The sequence below is a fragment of the Rhinopithecus bieti genome, unplaced genomic scaffold, assembly GCF_001698545.2.
Source record: "Rhinopithecus bieti isolate Rb0 unplaced genomic scaffold, ASM169854v2 scaffold_32081, whole genome shotgun sequence".
NCBI lineage: Eukaryota > Metazoa > Chordata > Mammalia > Primates > Cercopithecidae > Rhinopithecus > Rhinopithecus bieti.
In genome coordinates this window covers 4,478,067-4,495,684 of record NW_016814436.1, presented here as the reverse complement: position 1 = coordinate 4,495,684, position 17,618 = coordinate 4,478,067, and the positions used below count along the sequence as shown (strand labels likewise).

Sequence of the window (17,618 nt, the reverse complement as noted above, 5' to 3'; positions counted from 1 at the left end):
ATTCCTGCTGTAGAACAGGACTTCATGACAGTGGGAATGTGGTCATGATTTTAAAGGGAAAGGACCAGTCATAAAAGATTCATAAACTGGGCTACGTTAAAGTTAGGAACTTCTCTTCATCAAAGACGTCATGAATAGGGTGAAAAGGCAAGTCCAGAAGGAGGCTGTTTACAGCAGGGCTCACATGTGTACTATCTAGATATGAACGCCTGTGAGTCAGAAAGGAGGAGGCAGATGGCCTCATAGGAGAGACTAATACATCTGTACTCACACTTCACAGATGCAGACACCCAACGGCATCCCTTTGTCTCCTGGGAAATTCAGATGAAAACGAAATGGAGCTTGATAGATACCACTGCAAAGCCATCTGAAAGGCTGATGTGAAAAGGTTCCACAGTGTCAAGTGTTGGCAAGGATGTAGGGCACTGGGAATTTGCATACACTTCTGACGGGAGTAGAATCACTTTGAAAATCCTTTAGCAAAGTCTTTCAGAGGTATGCAAACCTAGCAGGCCCACTCCCAGGTATACGCTTAACAGAAATGCATAACATGTACCGTAAAAGGGAGCTTCAAGAAATTTTAAAGCAAAAACTGGAAACAGCACAAATGTGTGTTAACAGAATGGATTTCATACACGGCCGTGTTACGCAGCAGTGGAGGAAGGAACTACTGTGACGCGTTATAACGTGAATTAGTTTTCAAGTGTAACGCTGAATGCAAACAGCCAGACAGAAAAAATGCCACTTAGGAGGGGAGGAGGTAAGGGACGGTGACTGAGAGGCCTGCTAAGACGGTGATGGCCTGGCTTTTACCTGGGTGGTGTTGACAGGTGTGTTCAGTTTGTGATAATTCACACACGATTTTGGGGTACACCTTTATATAAGAATGCTGTACTTCAGTAAGTGTTTATTAAAAAGAAGTTTCAGTGGTGTGATCCTAATGTGTTAACACGAGTGTGCCTGAGTGTAATTTATAATATAGAATAGAGGCCAGTGGAAACTTGAGAATGGAAGGAAGGCCAGTGCTCACACAGCTGAAGTCTGGCTTCGTGCTCGAGGCCTGGACTCTCTGAGTCCCGCTGTCCTTCAGGTCAGCTTTTCTTGATGGACCTGCAGCTTGTGATTGTCCCCTCCCATCAGAGGGTGGCCGCTGCAACTCCACACTTCGCACATTCACTTTCGTTCACAGCAGCAGCCAAGAAAAGCCCTGGCTTGGCTCCTGTCCCCGTGTTGGGCCACCTCTCCACCCCCGAACTGTCAGTCATGGTGGCTGGAGGATGGCTTAGCCGTGTAGCTTAGCCCAGTGGAGACCTCTCCTGAAGGAAGAGGGTCCTCATCCGGACCGCAAGGGTTGGGCAGAGGGAGATATGGCTCCCAGAGCAGCTTCAGGGCTCTGTTCCAGCAAGGATGAGTAGTTGTTTGGTGGCTAACACAGTGATGTCTACTACAGATGTGGAAGCACTTTCAAAGGCAGAAAGCGCCATCCAGGATGTATTTGTTCATGCAGTCACTCGTTCATATGTGATTCACCCAGTGAAAGCTTGTGTGCCCGCCATCTGGTTGGCACTGTGAGGGGCTGGTCCTGAGTGAACTTCCTCCTAGATGCTGCTGGAGTGCTAGATGACCAGCCCTGTCTCGTGGGAAAGGTGACTATTGACCAGCAGCCTGGTCAGACCTCATGGGAGAAGTGACCACTAGAGACACTTGAGGGATGAGAAAGAGGCAGCCAGGCACAGCAGTAAGACTGCTAGGAAAAAAAACAAGGAGAAAACTTTTCTTTTTTTTTTTGAGGCAGAGTCTAGCTCTGTCACCCAGGCTGGAGTGCAGTGGTGTGATCTCGGCTCACTGTAACTTCCCCCTCCTGGGTTCAAGTGATTCTCCTGCCACAGCCTCCTGAGTAGCTGGGATTACAGGCACGCATCACTACACCTGGCTAGTGTTTTTAGTAGAGACGGGATTTCACCATAATGGCCAGACTGGTCTCGAACTCCTGACCTCGTGATCTGCCCGCCTCGGCCTCCCAAAGTGCTGGGATTATAGGCATGAGCCACTGTGTCTGGCCGAAAATCTTTTTTATATAGTTCTTGTATCTTTACAAGAACATTAATTATAAAAGAAAAACTATCAATTGGACTTCATGAAATTTTAAGACCTTATCTGTTTGAGACATAAAAGCAAGCCATAGACTAGGGAGAGGAATGACAGTACATACAAAGGAAAGAGAGATTTGTATCTAGAGTGTGTACAGAGCTCATCAAGCTCAGTAATAAGATGACACACAAGCTGGTTAAAAGCTGGGCCAAAGATTTGAACGGATACTTCGCTAAAGAAGAGATGCGATGGCTCCATGAAGTATCTCTTCTTTATCATTAATCATTATGGAAATGAAATTAAAACCACACCCAAAAGCATGGCTGATAGTTGGATTCACAATACCAAGTGTTGGGAAGGCTGGGGCTATGTAGCATCTGGAATTCTCATACATTGCTGGTCAGAATGTAAAGTGGAGTAATTTCTTTGGAAAAAAGAGCTCTTTTTGGAAAAAGAGTTTTTTAGAAAACTAAGCATATCCCAGTGTTATGGCTCAGTAACTCGACTCCTAGGTATTTAACCGTGAAAACCCAAAGCGTATGCCCACGAAAATCCTGTGCAGGAATATAACAAACCCTAAACTGGAAACAACCCAAATGCTCATTGACAGGTGAATCCTTAACAAACTGGTGGATCCATTCAAGGGACGCAGCTAGAGAAAGGAAATCACAGCTGATTCATGTGACTTGGATCTGTCTCAGAGGGCGCTGTGCTGCCGAGTGAAGGAAAAGCTCACACAGAGCGTAGGTCCTGAGTGACTGCGTTTCTGAGGAGTCCTAGGGCAGCCTCAGCCATGCACAGTGAGGAGGTGAGCGCCTCCCCGGCCAGGGTTGGGATGGATTGCAGAGGGTACTGGGAAGTATGTGGGGGCAGGGGGATGGAAGTGTGTATCTTCCTTGGAGTAGTAGTTACATAGCTGGAAGCCCTTGTCAAAAGCCACCAAACTGATTGCTTAAAATGGGCGCATCTCATCTTATAAATTAGAATTGGCCATTTATATCTGGGGGTTTTGCATCGGCAGATTCAACTAATTGTGCATCGAACATACTTGGAAAAAAAACGCCGGGTGTGGTGGCTCACGCCTGTAATCCCAGCACGTTGGGAGGCCGAGGCGGGTGAATAACGAGGTCAAGAGATCGAGACCGTCCTGGACAACATGATGAAACCCTGTCTCTACTGAAAATACAAAAATTAGCTGGGCGTAGTGGTGGGTGCCTGTAATCCCAGCTACTCGGGAGGCCGAGGCAGAAGAATCACTTGAACCTGGGAGGCGGAGGTTGTGGGGAACCAAGATCATGCCACTGCACTCCAGCCTGGTGACAGAGCAAGACTCTGTCTCAAAAAAAAAAAAAAAAAAAAAAAAGAGTGTAACAAAAGATAATATAAATAAAAAACAACAGTATTATAACAATTACTTACATAGCATTTACCTTGTGTCAGGTGTCATAAGTCATCTAGAGATTATTTATTCAGGCAGATGTGCATAGGTTATATGCAAATACTGCAGCATTTTATATAAGAGTCTTGCATAGCTAAGAATTTTGGTATTCCAAAATCCCCATACTTAGGGACAGCTATATATTGTCAATAATGTCAAGTTAAAAAGTAGAAATAAGGCAACAGAAACATGAAATCCCGGGCAGTCTGGCCCAGGAATCAGGCTCTTCCTGACCTCCTTGTGCTGCCTGGCCCTTTCTGACTTCAGGTCCCCTTTCTGTACTGGTGCTGCAGCTGCCACAGGCCCATGAGTCTTTGAAGATGGCACATTTGCATAAGTGACAGTACACACACACGTATGTGTATATGTGCATGCATGTATACGTGTGTGTGTGTATGTGTGCATGGTTGCTGTTAGACTGTTCAGACTTTGGAATCCTTTCTGGTGTATGAGACCTCTAGAGAAGGGCTTGTTTAATCTTGCAGCCCTGCTGTAGAAGAACCTTGGGCCCACCTGCTGCAGAGCCTGTGGGACTCTTGTCTGGCTGAGTGGAGAGGGCCTGCCCCGGGAGGCTGGGGAGCAAGCCCGGGCCGCTTCCTGAGTGCCGTCGGGAGTGGCGCTTGTGTTGTGTGGAGCTGGCTGAACCTCTCTGTTGCGTTTCTTTTTCCCAATTTGTGCTCCTCTCAGTGTCAGATTTCAGAATGCCAAGCTCAGGCAGGATGCAAGCCTTTTCATTTCTCGCTTCTAACAGGGGCTCCGTGAGTTAGCTATAACCATGTATACTTTTTGTTTTTTATTTCTCGCTTCTAACAGGGGCTCCGTGAGTTAGCTATAACCATGTATACTTTTTGTTTTTTATTTCTCACCCAGGGTTACCTTCCTGCCAATGTAGACCGGAGACCAGCCACTCTCCAGAGAAAACAGAAAGAATATTTTGCATTTATTGAGCACTATTACGATTCTAGGAACGACGAAGTTCACCAGGACACATACAGGCAGGTGGGGATTCTTTCTCTTTTTCGTATGTTGCCTGAAGTACTTTGCTTTGGTGTGATTTACAGGAGGAAATGTTTTATCAAAACCATGTGGAGTTGGTCAGAGTTAAAGATGCAGGTCCCTGATTAGCTCCCAGAGTTTTATTTTCTGATAAGTGAATTTTAAAACAAATAATGGCAAGTTTCCTCTGATAGTACTATCTTGCTTGTCTTCAGTTCCCTCTACAAAAGTAAAAAGAGTATTTTAAATTGAGGTTACAAAATCAATGCCTTGGATTCCTGAGATCAGCCTTGGTGTGATGGTGGGAGCTGCTGTCTGGTAATCAAAGGCCATTCCTGAAGGCCCAGCCCAGGCATTTAGCTGGATGGCACGGGGACAGAGAGGTTGCTTGGGACTTCACTGGTGCTGGGCTCTTTGGTCTGGTGAGGGATGTGATACCAGCCCAGGAAAGGTGTGTTCATCAGCTTCGTTTTGCAGGGGACACACTCCAGACCATAGCAGAAGGTGTAGCCAAGTTACCATTTTGCGATTTAGTTTAATATAAAGTGTGTCTAATGATGGTTTCTTAAATAGTCAGTTGACAGATGATGTAGATAATGGGAAAATACTTAAAATTGATTTATGATTCACACTACACTCAGAATTTGCCGTTAGAATAGCTCTTTGAGGACTTTATAGTTCTCACTCTCTTTGTAATATGTGAAAGGTCAAAATGGTAGCTCTTAATTGGCATCCTTGTCTTAGCTATCTGAAATCAGCTTCTGGGTTTCCTGATGCATGGCAGGAATGTTTCCCTCTGCACACCCTGCTTCTAGGTGAAGGAGCTTTGCCACGTTTTCTCTCTCAGACGTGGAATAGCCACAGCTCTTTGGTAGTTGGTTTTATAAAAAAAAAAGGCCAAATATACACCTTACTTCTGTTACGTAATCAAAGATTCTTTAAGTTAAATGCCTTCCTGGACGGCATCTTCCAAGATGGATGGGACACAGGGCTGCAGGAGGAAAAGTGACTTAGGAGCGAGGCTGTGGCAAAGCGGCCACCTCCATTTCCTTCCAGGCCAGAGCTGTCCGTGGCCCCTCTTGCCTTTCTGTCTCACACCAGGGCCCCTGGGCCTCACTGGGCCGCCACTCAGTCACTCTGGGAAACTGATTTGATACACAGATTACTTTGGATTGGCTTAAGGAAATATTAGCTTACCTGGCCTCCTTTGCCACTCCACTGGTTTTAGGAAATTGATAAATTTGGCATTATTTTGAACCTGTTTTTTAATGCATTTTAATTTCAGAAAAGATTTCAAAAGGATGACACTAGCATCTATCTGCGAGTTTACCAAGCAGAATTCTGTTATGAGTTTTTGAAGAGAAAGTTAATTACGAACAGGTTGCATACATCTTTATTTAGTTACTGTGATAGGTAATAAAAAGATTCCAGATTATTGTGAATTCCCAGACTATTTCTACATTAATACAGATGAGACATGCATGTGGCAATGTGGTAGTCTTTCCTGTCTGCCTGATGCTTTGAGGCCTTTTGGAACTGTGCCTTCTATGTTCTCGCCATCGCCATTTCAGGCAGAGCTGGGCCCAATGAGGGTTTGGAGACCCTGGTTTCTCCTTTACATCCACTTTCTCCTTTACAACCACAGGCATTTGACCTGTGGACTGAGCCCGACCGGTCCTCTGACCTGCAGTGGGCAGTGCTGCCCCTGCACACTGGTGGAGGGAGCAGAAGGGGGGTGGTCTCGGCAGGTTCCCCACTCTCTTTCCATCCTTTCTTCATTTGATTTTTATGTGCTCACTCTTCTGCTGAAGATGTTACGTCAGAGCCACATGGATTCAGAGTTAAACATTCATCTGGTCTGTCTGTTCCTCCCTCAGTCGGCTCTCTTGTGGCCTTTTTCTGACTTCCCCAGTTCTGTGTATGATGGGAGGCCGGCAGGATGGAAGGAGGGATGCATAGAGCCCCACCTGCCCAGCTTTGTGGAGGACCGCCTGTCTAACGTTGGAGCCTCTCCTGACAATGAGGATGATGGCAGGGGTCGGGTCTGGTGGGTGCTGCCTTGTCTGCTTAATAAATGAGTGACAGGTGCTCCTTTGTAAGGGGGCTGTGCTGGCCCTGGCCGTGCAGAGGTGGCTCAGACCTGGTTCATGGCATGCCCTGCGGGAGCTTCCGCCGCTCATGCCGGGACAGATGTGTGTCCACACAAGCGTAACTGTATGGGAGAGCAGTGAGGCCTCCGGGACACCCTGACAAGAGACCTGGGCCCTTGTCCCTGCTGGCACCTGGGCTCCTGCATGGGGCCAGCTGCAGTCCTTTGGCCCTGCCTGTCTGGATAGAGTAGTGCTGCTTCTGCCTCCTCCTTCTCGTCCTCCTCCACCTCTTGCTCTTCTTCCCCTTCCTCCTCCTCCTGTTCTCCCTCTCCTTCCTCCTCCTCCTCAGCAGTGCTGCTGCTGGCAGGCCTCCTTTGGCCCGCATCACAGATGTGTGTTTACCTCAGCTTATTCCATTGGGCTGTTGACTCACAGTCTTACTTGATCTTCACCAGTAACCTTTTGAGATACTTGGGGCAGGCATCTGGTAGACAGGGAAACTGAGGCCTGGCCACAGTGTGATAAGTGGCAGAGTGACGGTGTCCCAGCCTCCTGGGTGTTAGAGTCCTCTGTGGAGATGTGCAAGGATGGGGTGAAATGAAATGCAATCATAGCATCTCCCTTGGCATTAAAATTGGCCTGTCTGCCCTCAGCCCGTTGGCGCCATTGTCCTGGATAAACGGGAGCGTGGGCTGGTGTGAGATGTTCATGTGGGATGCTGGGAGCCCGCCTGTGCTGCCAGCCCAAGCTGATAACACTCTTGTTTGGTTGCTTCTGGAAGCCACAAGTGTCCTCCTCTGCAGTGTTGGGGACTTTATTATGACTCTCCTGTCAGATGGTGGCCAAGCAGGAACCAGCCGACACTAACAGAGGCTTTCAAATGCTTCCTTTGAAAAATGTTCTGGATTCCCCCAGGACTTCATAAAGTGGAGAAAAATGTGGCCTCTGTCCAAGAAGAAGCTGTCACAGCTGAAAACGTGTAAACTATTAATGTACTTGAATTGCTCTCTGTGTCAGAGGCTGAAAATCGATGTTTACTAATTGCTGTGGCCGATGTACTCAGCGGCGGAGGCCTGCTCTGTTCCTCATCATGCCGCAGGGGCTGCTGGATGGGGTCAGTGTTAAGCAAGCCTGTTGCCCAGGACTGGGCAAGCTGTTCAGAGAGAACAGACTTTGGATGCCTCCTTCAGGGGAGAAGGCAGTAACAGAGAGAACAAGAATCCTCAAGGAGTCTGGGCGCGGTGGCTCAAGGCTGTAATCCCAGCACTTTGGGAGGCCGAGGTGGGCGGATCACAAGGTCAGGAGATCGAGACCATCCTGGCTAACACGGTGAAACCCCGTCTCTACTAAAAGTACAAAAAACTAGCCGGGCGAGGTGGCGGCGCCTGTAGTCCCAGCTGCTCGGGAGGCTGAGGCAGGAGAATGGCGTAAACCCGGGAGGCGGAGCTTGCAGTGAGCTGAGATCCGGCCACTGCACTCCAGCTTGGGCGACAGAGCGAGATTCCGTCTCAAAAAAAAAAAAAAAAAAAAAAAAAAAAAAAAAAAAAAAAAAAAAAAAAAAGAAAGAATCCTCAAGGAGAGAGCAGGGTAGAGACAAGGGAAGGACTTCCCTCAGTGTTGCGGTTTTCATCATAACACTTGTAATGATGTTTGTTGTCACGTAACATCAATGTCTGTTTCTCCAGATCCACATAGACATCCCTCGCATGAGCCCTGAAGCGTTGATCCTGCAGCCCAAGGTGACGGAGGTAAGACGCTCTTGCCGTGGGGCACTTCCCCTTGTTGGGAGTGGCTGATGCCTGCTGTGCTAACCAGACAGTGGGTGCAGCCGTAGGTGCTTCACCCAGAAGCAAGGTTGCTGTGGCGAACTTCCGGTGCATCTGGCCCTTGTGGACACAATTGCTGACAGGAGTCTCACTTGTTTTTTGAATGTTTTTACTGTATAATATTGACACACAGCAAACAATGTATATAATACACGTATGTGTGCATGTATGCACTCATGATCCACCCCCAGATTGAGGAACCAGAACCCCCCAGTGCTGCCCAGCGACACACATGGCCATGACCTCAGGCCTGACCCAGAGCACTGAGGCTGCTTCTGTATCCCCCACCCCCTGCAACCCCCTTCCTGGATGACGCTTTCTTGCCTTTTATGTTTTCGATTCTTTGTGACTCTCATTCATGGGACAATAGGAACACAATGTATTCATTTAATTTGGGTCTTTTGGAGCTGCGTCACTCTTTGTGTAGTCTGGTCTCTGCCTCTTGTTTTTTTCCTTTATTTATTTAGAGACAGAGGCTTGCTCTGTCTCCCAGGCTGGAGTGCAGTGGTGTGATCTCAGCTCACTGCAGCCTCCACCTCCTGGGTTTAGGTGATTCTTTTGCCTCAGCCTCCCTGGGCTGGGATTACAGGCACCCACCACCATACCTGACTAATTTTTGTATTTTCTGTAGAGATGGGGATTTGCTGTGTTGGCCAGGCTGGTCTCGAACTCCTGATCCCAAGTGCTCTGCCCTCCTTGGCCTCCCAAAATGCTGGGATTACAGGTGTGAGCGACGGCGCCCGGCCTCTCTCATTGTTTTCTAAGATTCAGCGAACCTGTTGTATCTAGTTGTATAATGGTTTGTTATTTAAATATTCCACACTCTCCTTTGCCTTCTTCCTGTTGGACGTTTGGGTTGTTTCTGATGTTTTGCTGTTAGGAAGGGTGTTATCTGGAGCCTTCACGTACATTTATGCAGGTGCCCACAGGTAAGATTTCTCTAAGGTGTTTACAAAGCAGTACAATTATTGCATCATTGGGTGTGGTGTGTGCCTGTTGTACCTTCAAGATATTGTCCACACACTTCCCAGATGGCCTCTACCAATGCAGCTCCCCTCTGCAGCGTGTGAGCGTTCCCTCCGCGCACCGCACTTCCTTGCCAGTTCTTCATGCTGCGGACTTCTTGTTTTTGTTGCTCTGGTGGATATTCCTACTGGAGTCCTCACGTTCGTTTCTCTGGTTACTCTCGGAGTTAAGCATCTCTGTATATTTACGGATGTCTTCTGTCTTCCCCCTTCTGCAAAATGTTCCTGCCTTTTGCCCATTTTTCTTTTGGTTTGTTGATTCACTCTTTCATTAGTTGTTGATCTTTACATGGTAAGAATTCTGATTCTTTGTCAGTTTGTATGTTGCAAAGATCTTCTGCCCCCTGCAACTTTTCTCTTCCTTTTTTTCCTGGTGGATCTTGATGATCAGAAGTTGTTAGCTTTAGTGTGGTTGAACTTCGCAGTCTCTTATGGTGAGCAGTGGTTCGCGCTTTATCTGAAGAACGTGGAAGCCAGGTTTCTCTTTAATTTGGAGAGTGCTTTCTGACCATGGTACCGATTCTTCAGTTCTGCTCTGATGTGGAGTCTTCTCAGCTGTGTTGTTTCTCTGGTAAGAGTGACCCTGTGATGTTTGGTGTGAAAGTATTGCTTATTTTCAGTACTTAGTTCTTTGGACATAATGAAAGCCCTGTGTTTTGCTAACCTGTCAAGACACCCGACGTGGGCACAAAACGTGGTCTGTAAATGAACATATTTGAATGAGGCGAATGTTGAGTGATTCACACACCAAATGCAGCATTACTGCTTGTCGCGAGAGTTCTACCCATTAATTAGGTTGTAAGCATATAGCCAGTAGTTTTGGTATACTCAGTGTGGGTGTTTTGTGATATATGATTGTCTTTTAACCCATATTCTAGATTTCTACAGTTTGATTTTGGTTTCATTCATCAAGTGTTATAATTCATATGGGGGGAATATTCCTTGAATCACGTTGCAGAAACTTGAGTTGTAAATAATTTCTTCTTTCCAAGGTTACAATGCTTCTGGATTTTGAGGGCTGTACATCCCACAGGTCTTCTCAGGAGAACTCTCTATTTTGCTCCTCTCCCAGAAATTATCTCCATGGCGCTTTGTATATTGTGATGTCACACTGCTGATGCATATAGTAGAATTACGGTATTTTAAAATTTCTCAAATCAGATTGTTTATAAGTAAACATGAGTACAGCAACATTTTCAATTTCAATATAGTTCCTTTTTAGTTATGCAGAGTCTCTCAGCTCCCTTGTGTGCATTGAACTGCTGGTGTTCCGGGCGTACCTTGGAGGCATGCGGGGTGCTTGTTAGGTGGACACAGTGAAGGCTGAGGTCCTTGGTAGGGGACCTCAAGCCACTCCTGGGAGCCTTTTGTGGGAGAGTGCTGTTGAGGTTTTTAGGAAGAACCTTTTCCTTCTGAATTAGCACCTGTGTTCTGGGGTTCAGGTTTCTGAAGTTTGGCAAGCAAACTAGGAATGCCTCTAGTTTTTAAATTTCTTCAGCCCTGGTGGTAACCAGTAGTAGCAACCATTTTTATTATTGTTGAGTATTAACTGATTTGCAGAAAAGATACTTTGGGAAGAGTTTAAAGTTTGTACTACTTTTAATGAATTCCCATTCTCTAACAAAGACGTGAACATCAAGAATGTTACTAGAACTTCGGTAGCTAATGATATCCAGTGAGTACTTCTTGTTTGAACCATTTCAGATTATTCTGTGTTGTCCTTAAACACAGCCACATCCTTAAGTCGTCCTTCCTTTACTGCCCTTTGCTAGATAGTATCACCACTTAGGTGACAGCTCGCTCATTGCAGTGCACGTTGCTGTCCTGGTACAGAGCCCCGCTGTGTCCGCTAAACCAGCCCTTCCACTAAGCTGACTGTTCGCCTCCACTCAAGAGTGCACTGAGCTGACTGTTCGCCTCCACTCAAGAGTGCAGTGAGCTGACTGTTCGCCTCCACAGAGTCCCGTCACTTAGAGCCCCGTTCAAGTGGGCACATTGTTTTCACCTTTCCTGCAGTAACTGCAAGTAACACACCTGGATTTTTGACACACAAAAGTGTAAGGTTGTGATTCCCGAAGAACAGCCGCAGACAGGCACCCAGTGGGCAGGGGGTGACATGAAGACTCAGATGTCTCTGTCCTCAGCGGCGCACGGTTAAAGTAAGGGATGAAGACGTGCATGAAGCCCGGAGAGATCATGTACAGTTGTCAGTGAAACCACAGTTTGCATCCTGCCGACTCCATTCCAGGGTGGCTGAAAGAATTGGAGAGGACAGCCCGAGGAGGGGCAGCATATGGGGCACTTGACTCCGGAGGGTCCTACTGAATTGCTGGGGTCGCCTCACTTCCCTGCTCTGTGATTTCTTCTATTTCCTGGCCCAGTTGGGCCGTGGACCCCTCCCTGGTGCACCTGGTGTCTCTGTGGATCTCTTTCTGCAGGGGACTCTGCAACCCAGCCTCATGCCCTGCAGGGTGCACAGACGGCGGCCTGGTGAGTGCCTGGGGCCAGGGGCCAAGGCGAAGCTCAGTGGCCCAGCCACCCCAGGCTGCAGGCGAACGGGCTCCTCTTCGAGTACCCACAGGATGGGAGCAGAGCAAGGTTCAGCCTGCAGGGGTGGCTGTACTCGGGGATGCTGTGGACCAGGCCCTCTCCCTGCATCGAGCCAGCCTGTGTGCCCTCCCCACCCTGATGGTTGCTCTGGCTGGCTGGGCCTCTTCTCTGAGATTCTTGACTCTGTACCTCTGGCTTTTGCCGCTTGAATGTGGGGACTTGTCAGCTCTTCCTGTTTCGCTTTAGTGGACTTCCACCCTAGCTCTTGCCTCTGGTCACTGCTCTGAGTGGGAGTCCAGAGGGGCCAGCAAGGTCCTGAGGGAGTTGTGAGGAATTGGGCCCTGTCCGGGGGCGTGGGGAGTCTGAGAGGCCCCCTCAATGTTCTGCAGCTGCCAGGTCTTGCTGTGCCTGCCCCAGCAGGGTAAGAAGCAGCACACAGGAGCGTGTTTCCTTTGATCTGGGCCGCTGCTGTGAGATGGCCCCTGTGGAGTGGGGAGGAAAGGAATTTCCTTGAAGAGATTCTTACCTGACTTCTCTTCTGGCTGAGACTGTCTGAGGCAGCAGTGGAGGCACTGGGTAGTGCTTGGGATTGAGGGGTGGCAGGAACTCCCAGCAAACCAGGAAAGGCATCAGTTGCTCAGAGCTTGCGTGGCTGCTGCTGAGGGCCCTGCCGCCCGTGGACGCACCTTCAAGGGAGGTGGCACGCTTAACTTTTACCCAAGCCCTTTTAAGTGTCACCCAGTAGACTTTGAAAATGCTTATTTGGAAAAAATGATACGAAATCTGTCATATATATGTCTGTATGTGTATGTATGTGTGTGTATATATATAATGTTTAAATTTAAAAAGTATATATATGTATATATTTACCAGTCTGAGAGCAAAAGCTTAGAACCGGCTCAGTGCAGTTTTTTGGGGGGGGAAAAGGTACGGTTATCTGATGCAGGGCTTCAGAGTCCCACAGCATGTGTCCCTTGGTGTTGGGGATGGGGCTTCTTTTTCTTTCAACAGGCTTTCAGCGATGTCTGCTATGTGGCGAGCTCATTGTGGTGAACATCACGTGGCAAGGTAATTTCAGGGTAACCCTCGGCAATACCTTCTGAATGCGCTCTCAGCTGTGAGCGCTTTCCTGGCTTGCCTGCTGGTGACTAGGATGAGAATTTTTATTTTTTTATTTTTATTTTATTTATTTTTTTTGAGACAGATTTTCACTCTTGTTGCCCAGGCTGGAGTGCCATGGCGTGATCTCGGCTCACAGCAACCTCCACCTCCCGGGTTCAAGCCGTTCTCCTGCATCAGCCTCCGGAGTAGCTGGGATTACAGGCAGCACCACTGCACCTGGCTAGTTTTGTATTTTTAGTAGAGATGGGGTTTCTCCATGTTGGTCGGGCTGGTCTCCAACTCCTGACCTCAGGTGATCTGCCCACCTTGGCCTCCCAAAGTGGTGGGATTACAGGCGTAAGCCACCGCGCCTGGCCGAGAAAATGTTTTAAAGCCTCTGCGGCTTTCCAAGGGGGACGGTGGGGACCCTCAGGTGCCACAGTACAAATCAGGTGATTTGGGAAGGAGTTTTTAAAATGATACTAAATTACTTTGGGATTAGAACTAGTTTTTGCCATTTCAAAACACTGGCATAACTCGTATGAAGTGATTTAAGACAAAAGGTAAAAGGAATGAGTGAATGAGAACAACAGCAGCTGCAAGGAAAGGGAGGCCCGGGCCTGGATAAGGCCTCTGTCCTTTCTGATGGAGACAGTCATCCTGTCAGTTGGCCTCACAGCTTGCCAGCATGAAGAGGAGCTCGGGATCTGTGACTGTCGCCTCTGCTCAGAGTCTTTCGTGAACAAGTTGGTAAAGCAGCGGATTGATTTGGGTGCGTGCAGGGTGTCCTGAGTAGCCACCCCCTGGGCCGGCATTCTTAGCTTCCAGCCCTGCAGCCGGCCCCGGGAAGGAGGGCACGGGGTGGGTGCCGGAAGAGGAGCCTACAGTTGGCTGGCAGGTGGGGGACAGGCAGGGTCTCTGGGGACTGAGCTGAGTGGGGGTCTCAAGGTGGACACTCGAGGGCCAGAGGTCCTAGAGATTGGGGCCAAGGGAGCCTCTGGGGCATGGCCAGGGATGTCCTGAACCTGGGGCCGAGCTTCCCCCTGCCTTGCTGGTTTCCCGCAGGTTGTTCCGCACCCTGTGGGCAGGCAGGAATCAGACCATCCTTCTGGGGTCATGACTTTCCAGTGTCCCAGGCATTCTCTGTTTATGGAAACTTGTTTCCGTTGTCGTAGGTGGTGGGGATTTTCCTCTTCAGAGTCTAGACAAGGCTGATCTGTGGTAGCATTTTAAGAGATGGGTTTCTGTCTGCTGCGTTGGTGGGATGGCTGCTGCTTTTGCACTTTTCTGGTGGGTTGGTGGGAGGTCCTGCTGCTGGGGTAAGTTGAGCTAGGATGATTTGCAGGCAGGTGAGGCTCACATTAGCCTTTCAGCCACGTGCGGGGCGCTTGGGACCTGCAACCTGCGACCCGCGACCTGCGTTTGGCTTAGTCGAGGATGGAGCCATCTTGGTTCTTGGTGTGCCCCCAGCACAGCAGTGATGGGAGAAAGGGCAGCTGCAGGAAATTCAAGCAAGTAATTTACCTTTCCTTCCCTGCTGCTACCCAAAGAACTGTAAATCATGTATGTTTTCTTACTTTCTAAATTAATAGCTATCGTTGGAGGGAGCAAAGCAGCCAGAAGGTGAGTTTAGATCCGTAATTACACGAAGAGCAAGGAGAGCTTGCCCAGAATAAATGTTGGGGAGGGCTGCGTGGCTCTGCGTGGTTTGTGGCAGTGATTTAATTGGCGAGGCTGGTGTGCGTTTAGGATAGGTGAGCTGCCTGGGTGCCGCCGTCTACAGTGGGGACGGTGGGCCTGGACACAGCTTGCAGGCAGCATATCCCTGAGCAGGAAACATGCTCAGGCCTTCTCTTAGTAGCAGGGACTCAGCACTGATGGCAGATGCAGGAGCACGCACCGTGGGTTTCGTCTGGCAGGGCCTCTCCATCCCAGATGCTTGGCTTATTGGAAATAGGAAGGCTTTTCAGGGAGAAAAGAAACAGCTCTCCACCTACGAGCAAGTCACTAAGGAAAGGCTGCTCACTCCGTTTCTCAGCCACATGTAGTTCCCAGATAGACCCTGAGCTGTTTCACTGGCCTGTGGCTGTGTGTGTGTGTTCTTTTTTGTGTATGTGCGCATGTGCCTCTGTGTGTGTACACGGGCTCTTGCCTCCCTGTGTATAGTGCGCATGACCTTTTCGTGTGTGCATGTGTGTGCTGTCTGCATGTGCACATGAGCTTTTCTCTGTGGGTGTGGATCGATGCACTTACTCTCTTCTGTGTGTGTGTACACGGGATTTTCTCTGCGTTCTTCTCCGTGTGTGCTCTTCTCCGTGTGTGCTCTTCTCAGTGTGTGCTCTTCTCCGTGTGTGTGCGTGTGTTCTCCGTGTGTGCACACATGCTCTTTTCTCTGCATAGAAGGCTCCTCTCCTCCTCCTGCCTCAGCTTTCACCCCCCTCTCTTCCCGTCACCTCTCTGCAGTCTCCCTTCACCAAGTGCTCCTATCTTCCCTGTCCCTTTCGATGGAGTTACTTCTGCCCCTTCCTCTCTGTGCGTTTTTCCACTCAGGCAGTGGGGGCCCTGAGGTTGATGTTTGAAGTGCCAGGCTGCAGCATTGCCTGGTAGAGGAAACAGATGGGAGAGGCTGATCACAAACCCAGGCAGGCACCCATGGCATTCATTATCTGTCTCCACAGACCCCCAGAATGAGCCCAGGCCCTGCCAATGGCACAAAACCTGGAGAAGGGAGGAAGGGAAGGGCTCACATGCAGGGCACCAGGGAGCAGCTGCACCATCCGCGCCTCCACCGTCCGCGCCTCCATTCAGCCACAAAGAGCTTCCCAGTCCTCCTCTGTGCTGGCCGTGCAGGACTGAGGGTGCCACAGTAAAGTGTGTGGAGGAAACCCTTCCCAGGGACCCATCTTGAACTGGACGAGAGCCGCAGGCCAGAGCCGGGCTGGCGCAGTGGAGGAGCTGCTGCTTTGGGTGGGGAGGTGGTAGAGGAGCTTGTCTCTGAGGAGATGCACGTGGACTAAGACCTTGGGTGGAACATCGTGGGAGCCGTGGGAAGTTTGGGAGATGGGGATTCCAGGTGGAAAGAGCAGCAGTGCCAAGGCCCCGAGAGAGCTGCAGAGTGGCTGGGCCTGGTGAGAGAGCACCCAGTGCCGGTGAGGAGGCCAGAGAGCGGGGAGTGGCTGGGCACGCACCTGAAGCCGTGCTCAGGAGTGCGTTGTCTCATCAGGGTCTTGGGAAGCCATGGGGGACGGACGGTGTGACCTGACATTTTCAGCAGCAATCTCTGCTGCTCAGCAGGATGTGGAGCGTGGGGGTGTTAGCAGGAAGACCAGCCAGGAGACTGTCACTGTGGACCAGGCACAAGGTGATGGTGGTCAGGCTTGTGGCAGTGGAGTGGGGGGAAGGGGTTGGATGCCACACCCGTCTGGGGTTTGCTATAGTGGTGATGGCCTCTGGGGTCCGCAGGTCTCCCTGGGATTCTCTGAGGGGCGGGCCTCAGGAGCAATGGCCTAAAAGCATGTACCTTTAGTGGCAGAGCCAGGCTTTGTGTGCAGTGTCACACGCTGCCACAGGACACCCGCTTTTCACTGTTTTAGCCTGCTTGCCGCGTTAAAGGTCACTTTTGTTCAATGCTTGAGCTGGCTGTCCTTTATTTACATGTTAGTGGGATGACAGCGGACATTAAGCAGAGTTCAGTCTGAAGAATTTGGACAGACTGATAGCTTTCTTCAGTCAATAAGAAATCAGAATTCTCCATTTTTCCTCAAAGTAGTACACGCGTGCTCTTTTAAAGTGCATTACTACCCAGGCTGGTGCAGAGCGTCCCGGAGTCTGGGTGGGCGGAGGCCCTCTGCCCTGACTTGGACGAGGGGAAGAAGGTAATTGCTGGGTCGTTGGGTTGCCTGTGAAAGAGCACTCACGTGGCAAGTGCTTCAGCACTGTTTGTTTGCTAACTGAAGGCTTCGCCACCTCCTGCTGTGCCTGTTTGGTGCTACTGATTTGCCCCATAGTACATTCCGTGTCTGTCCCGAGGCTGTGCTCAGGCAGAACTCAGTCTATCTCAGGTACAGCTCAGAGATGCGGCCTCATGGAGCCTTCTGCTGTGGAACCGAGTCAGGGGCTCTGGCCTGCTCAGATCTCTGTCCCTGCAGCAGCCTGTTTCATGTTCCACACAGCCCAGGAACTTGTTGTGCTGAGAGGACTTGGGCTCCCCTTGGCATCCTCCCTGGGTGAAGCTGGGTATGTCCTATTTGCCAAATTGGTTTTCTCCAGCACTTAGGCTGCTAAGGGAAGTATTGCATTCATGCGTATGAGTAGATTTAGGCTTGAGAGTGTGTTTGTGTGTGTGCGTGCGTGCATGTGTGAGACAAGCCCTCTGAAAGTGAGGGGCCTTGTTAAATGGTGGGAGTGCTGCACTGCCTAAAGTCTTCCTATACACACACAGTCACACGTGCTTTCTCTCTCTCTCTCTCTCTCTCTCTCTCTCTCTCTCTCTCTCTCTCTC

General features: G+C 49.5%; 1 protein-coding gene across 11 annotated transcripts in view; it reads left to right on the top strand.

The window, feature by feature from the left end:
• TBC1D22A (TBC1 domain family member 22A) overlaps positions 1 to 17,618 on the top strand; it is a 417,209-nt gene that overhangs the window by 133,294 nt on the left and 266,297 nt on the right. For all 11 annotated transcript variants that reach the window (XR_001881226.1, XM_017850750.1, XM_017850749.1 and 8 more), the window contains exons 6-7: positions 4,400 to 4,528; positions 8,301 to 8,363. Coding sequence is in view for 10 of the 11 variants with exons in the window: in XM_017850750.1 (XP_017706239.1) it covers positions 4,400 to 4,528; positions 8,301 to 8,363 (192 nt within the window). In the remaining variant the exon portion in view is untranslated. The remainder of the gene's footprint in view (positions 1 to 4,399; positions 4,529 to 8,300; positions 8,364 to 17,618) is intronic.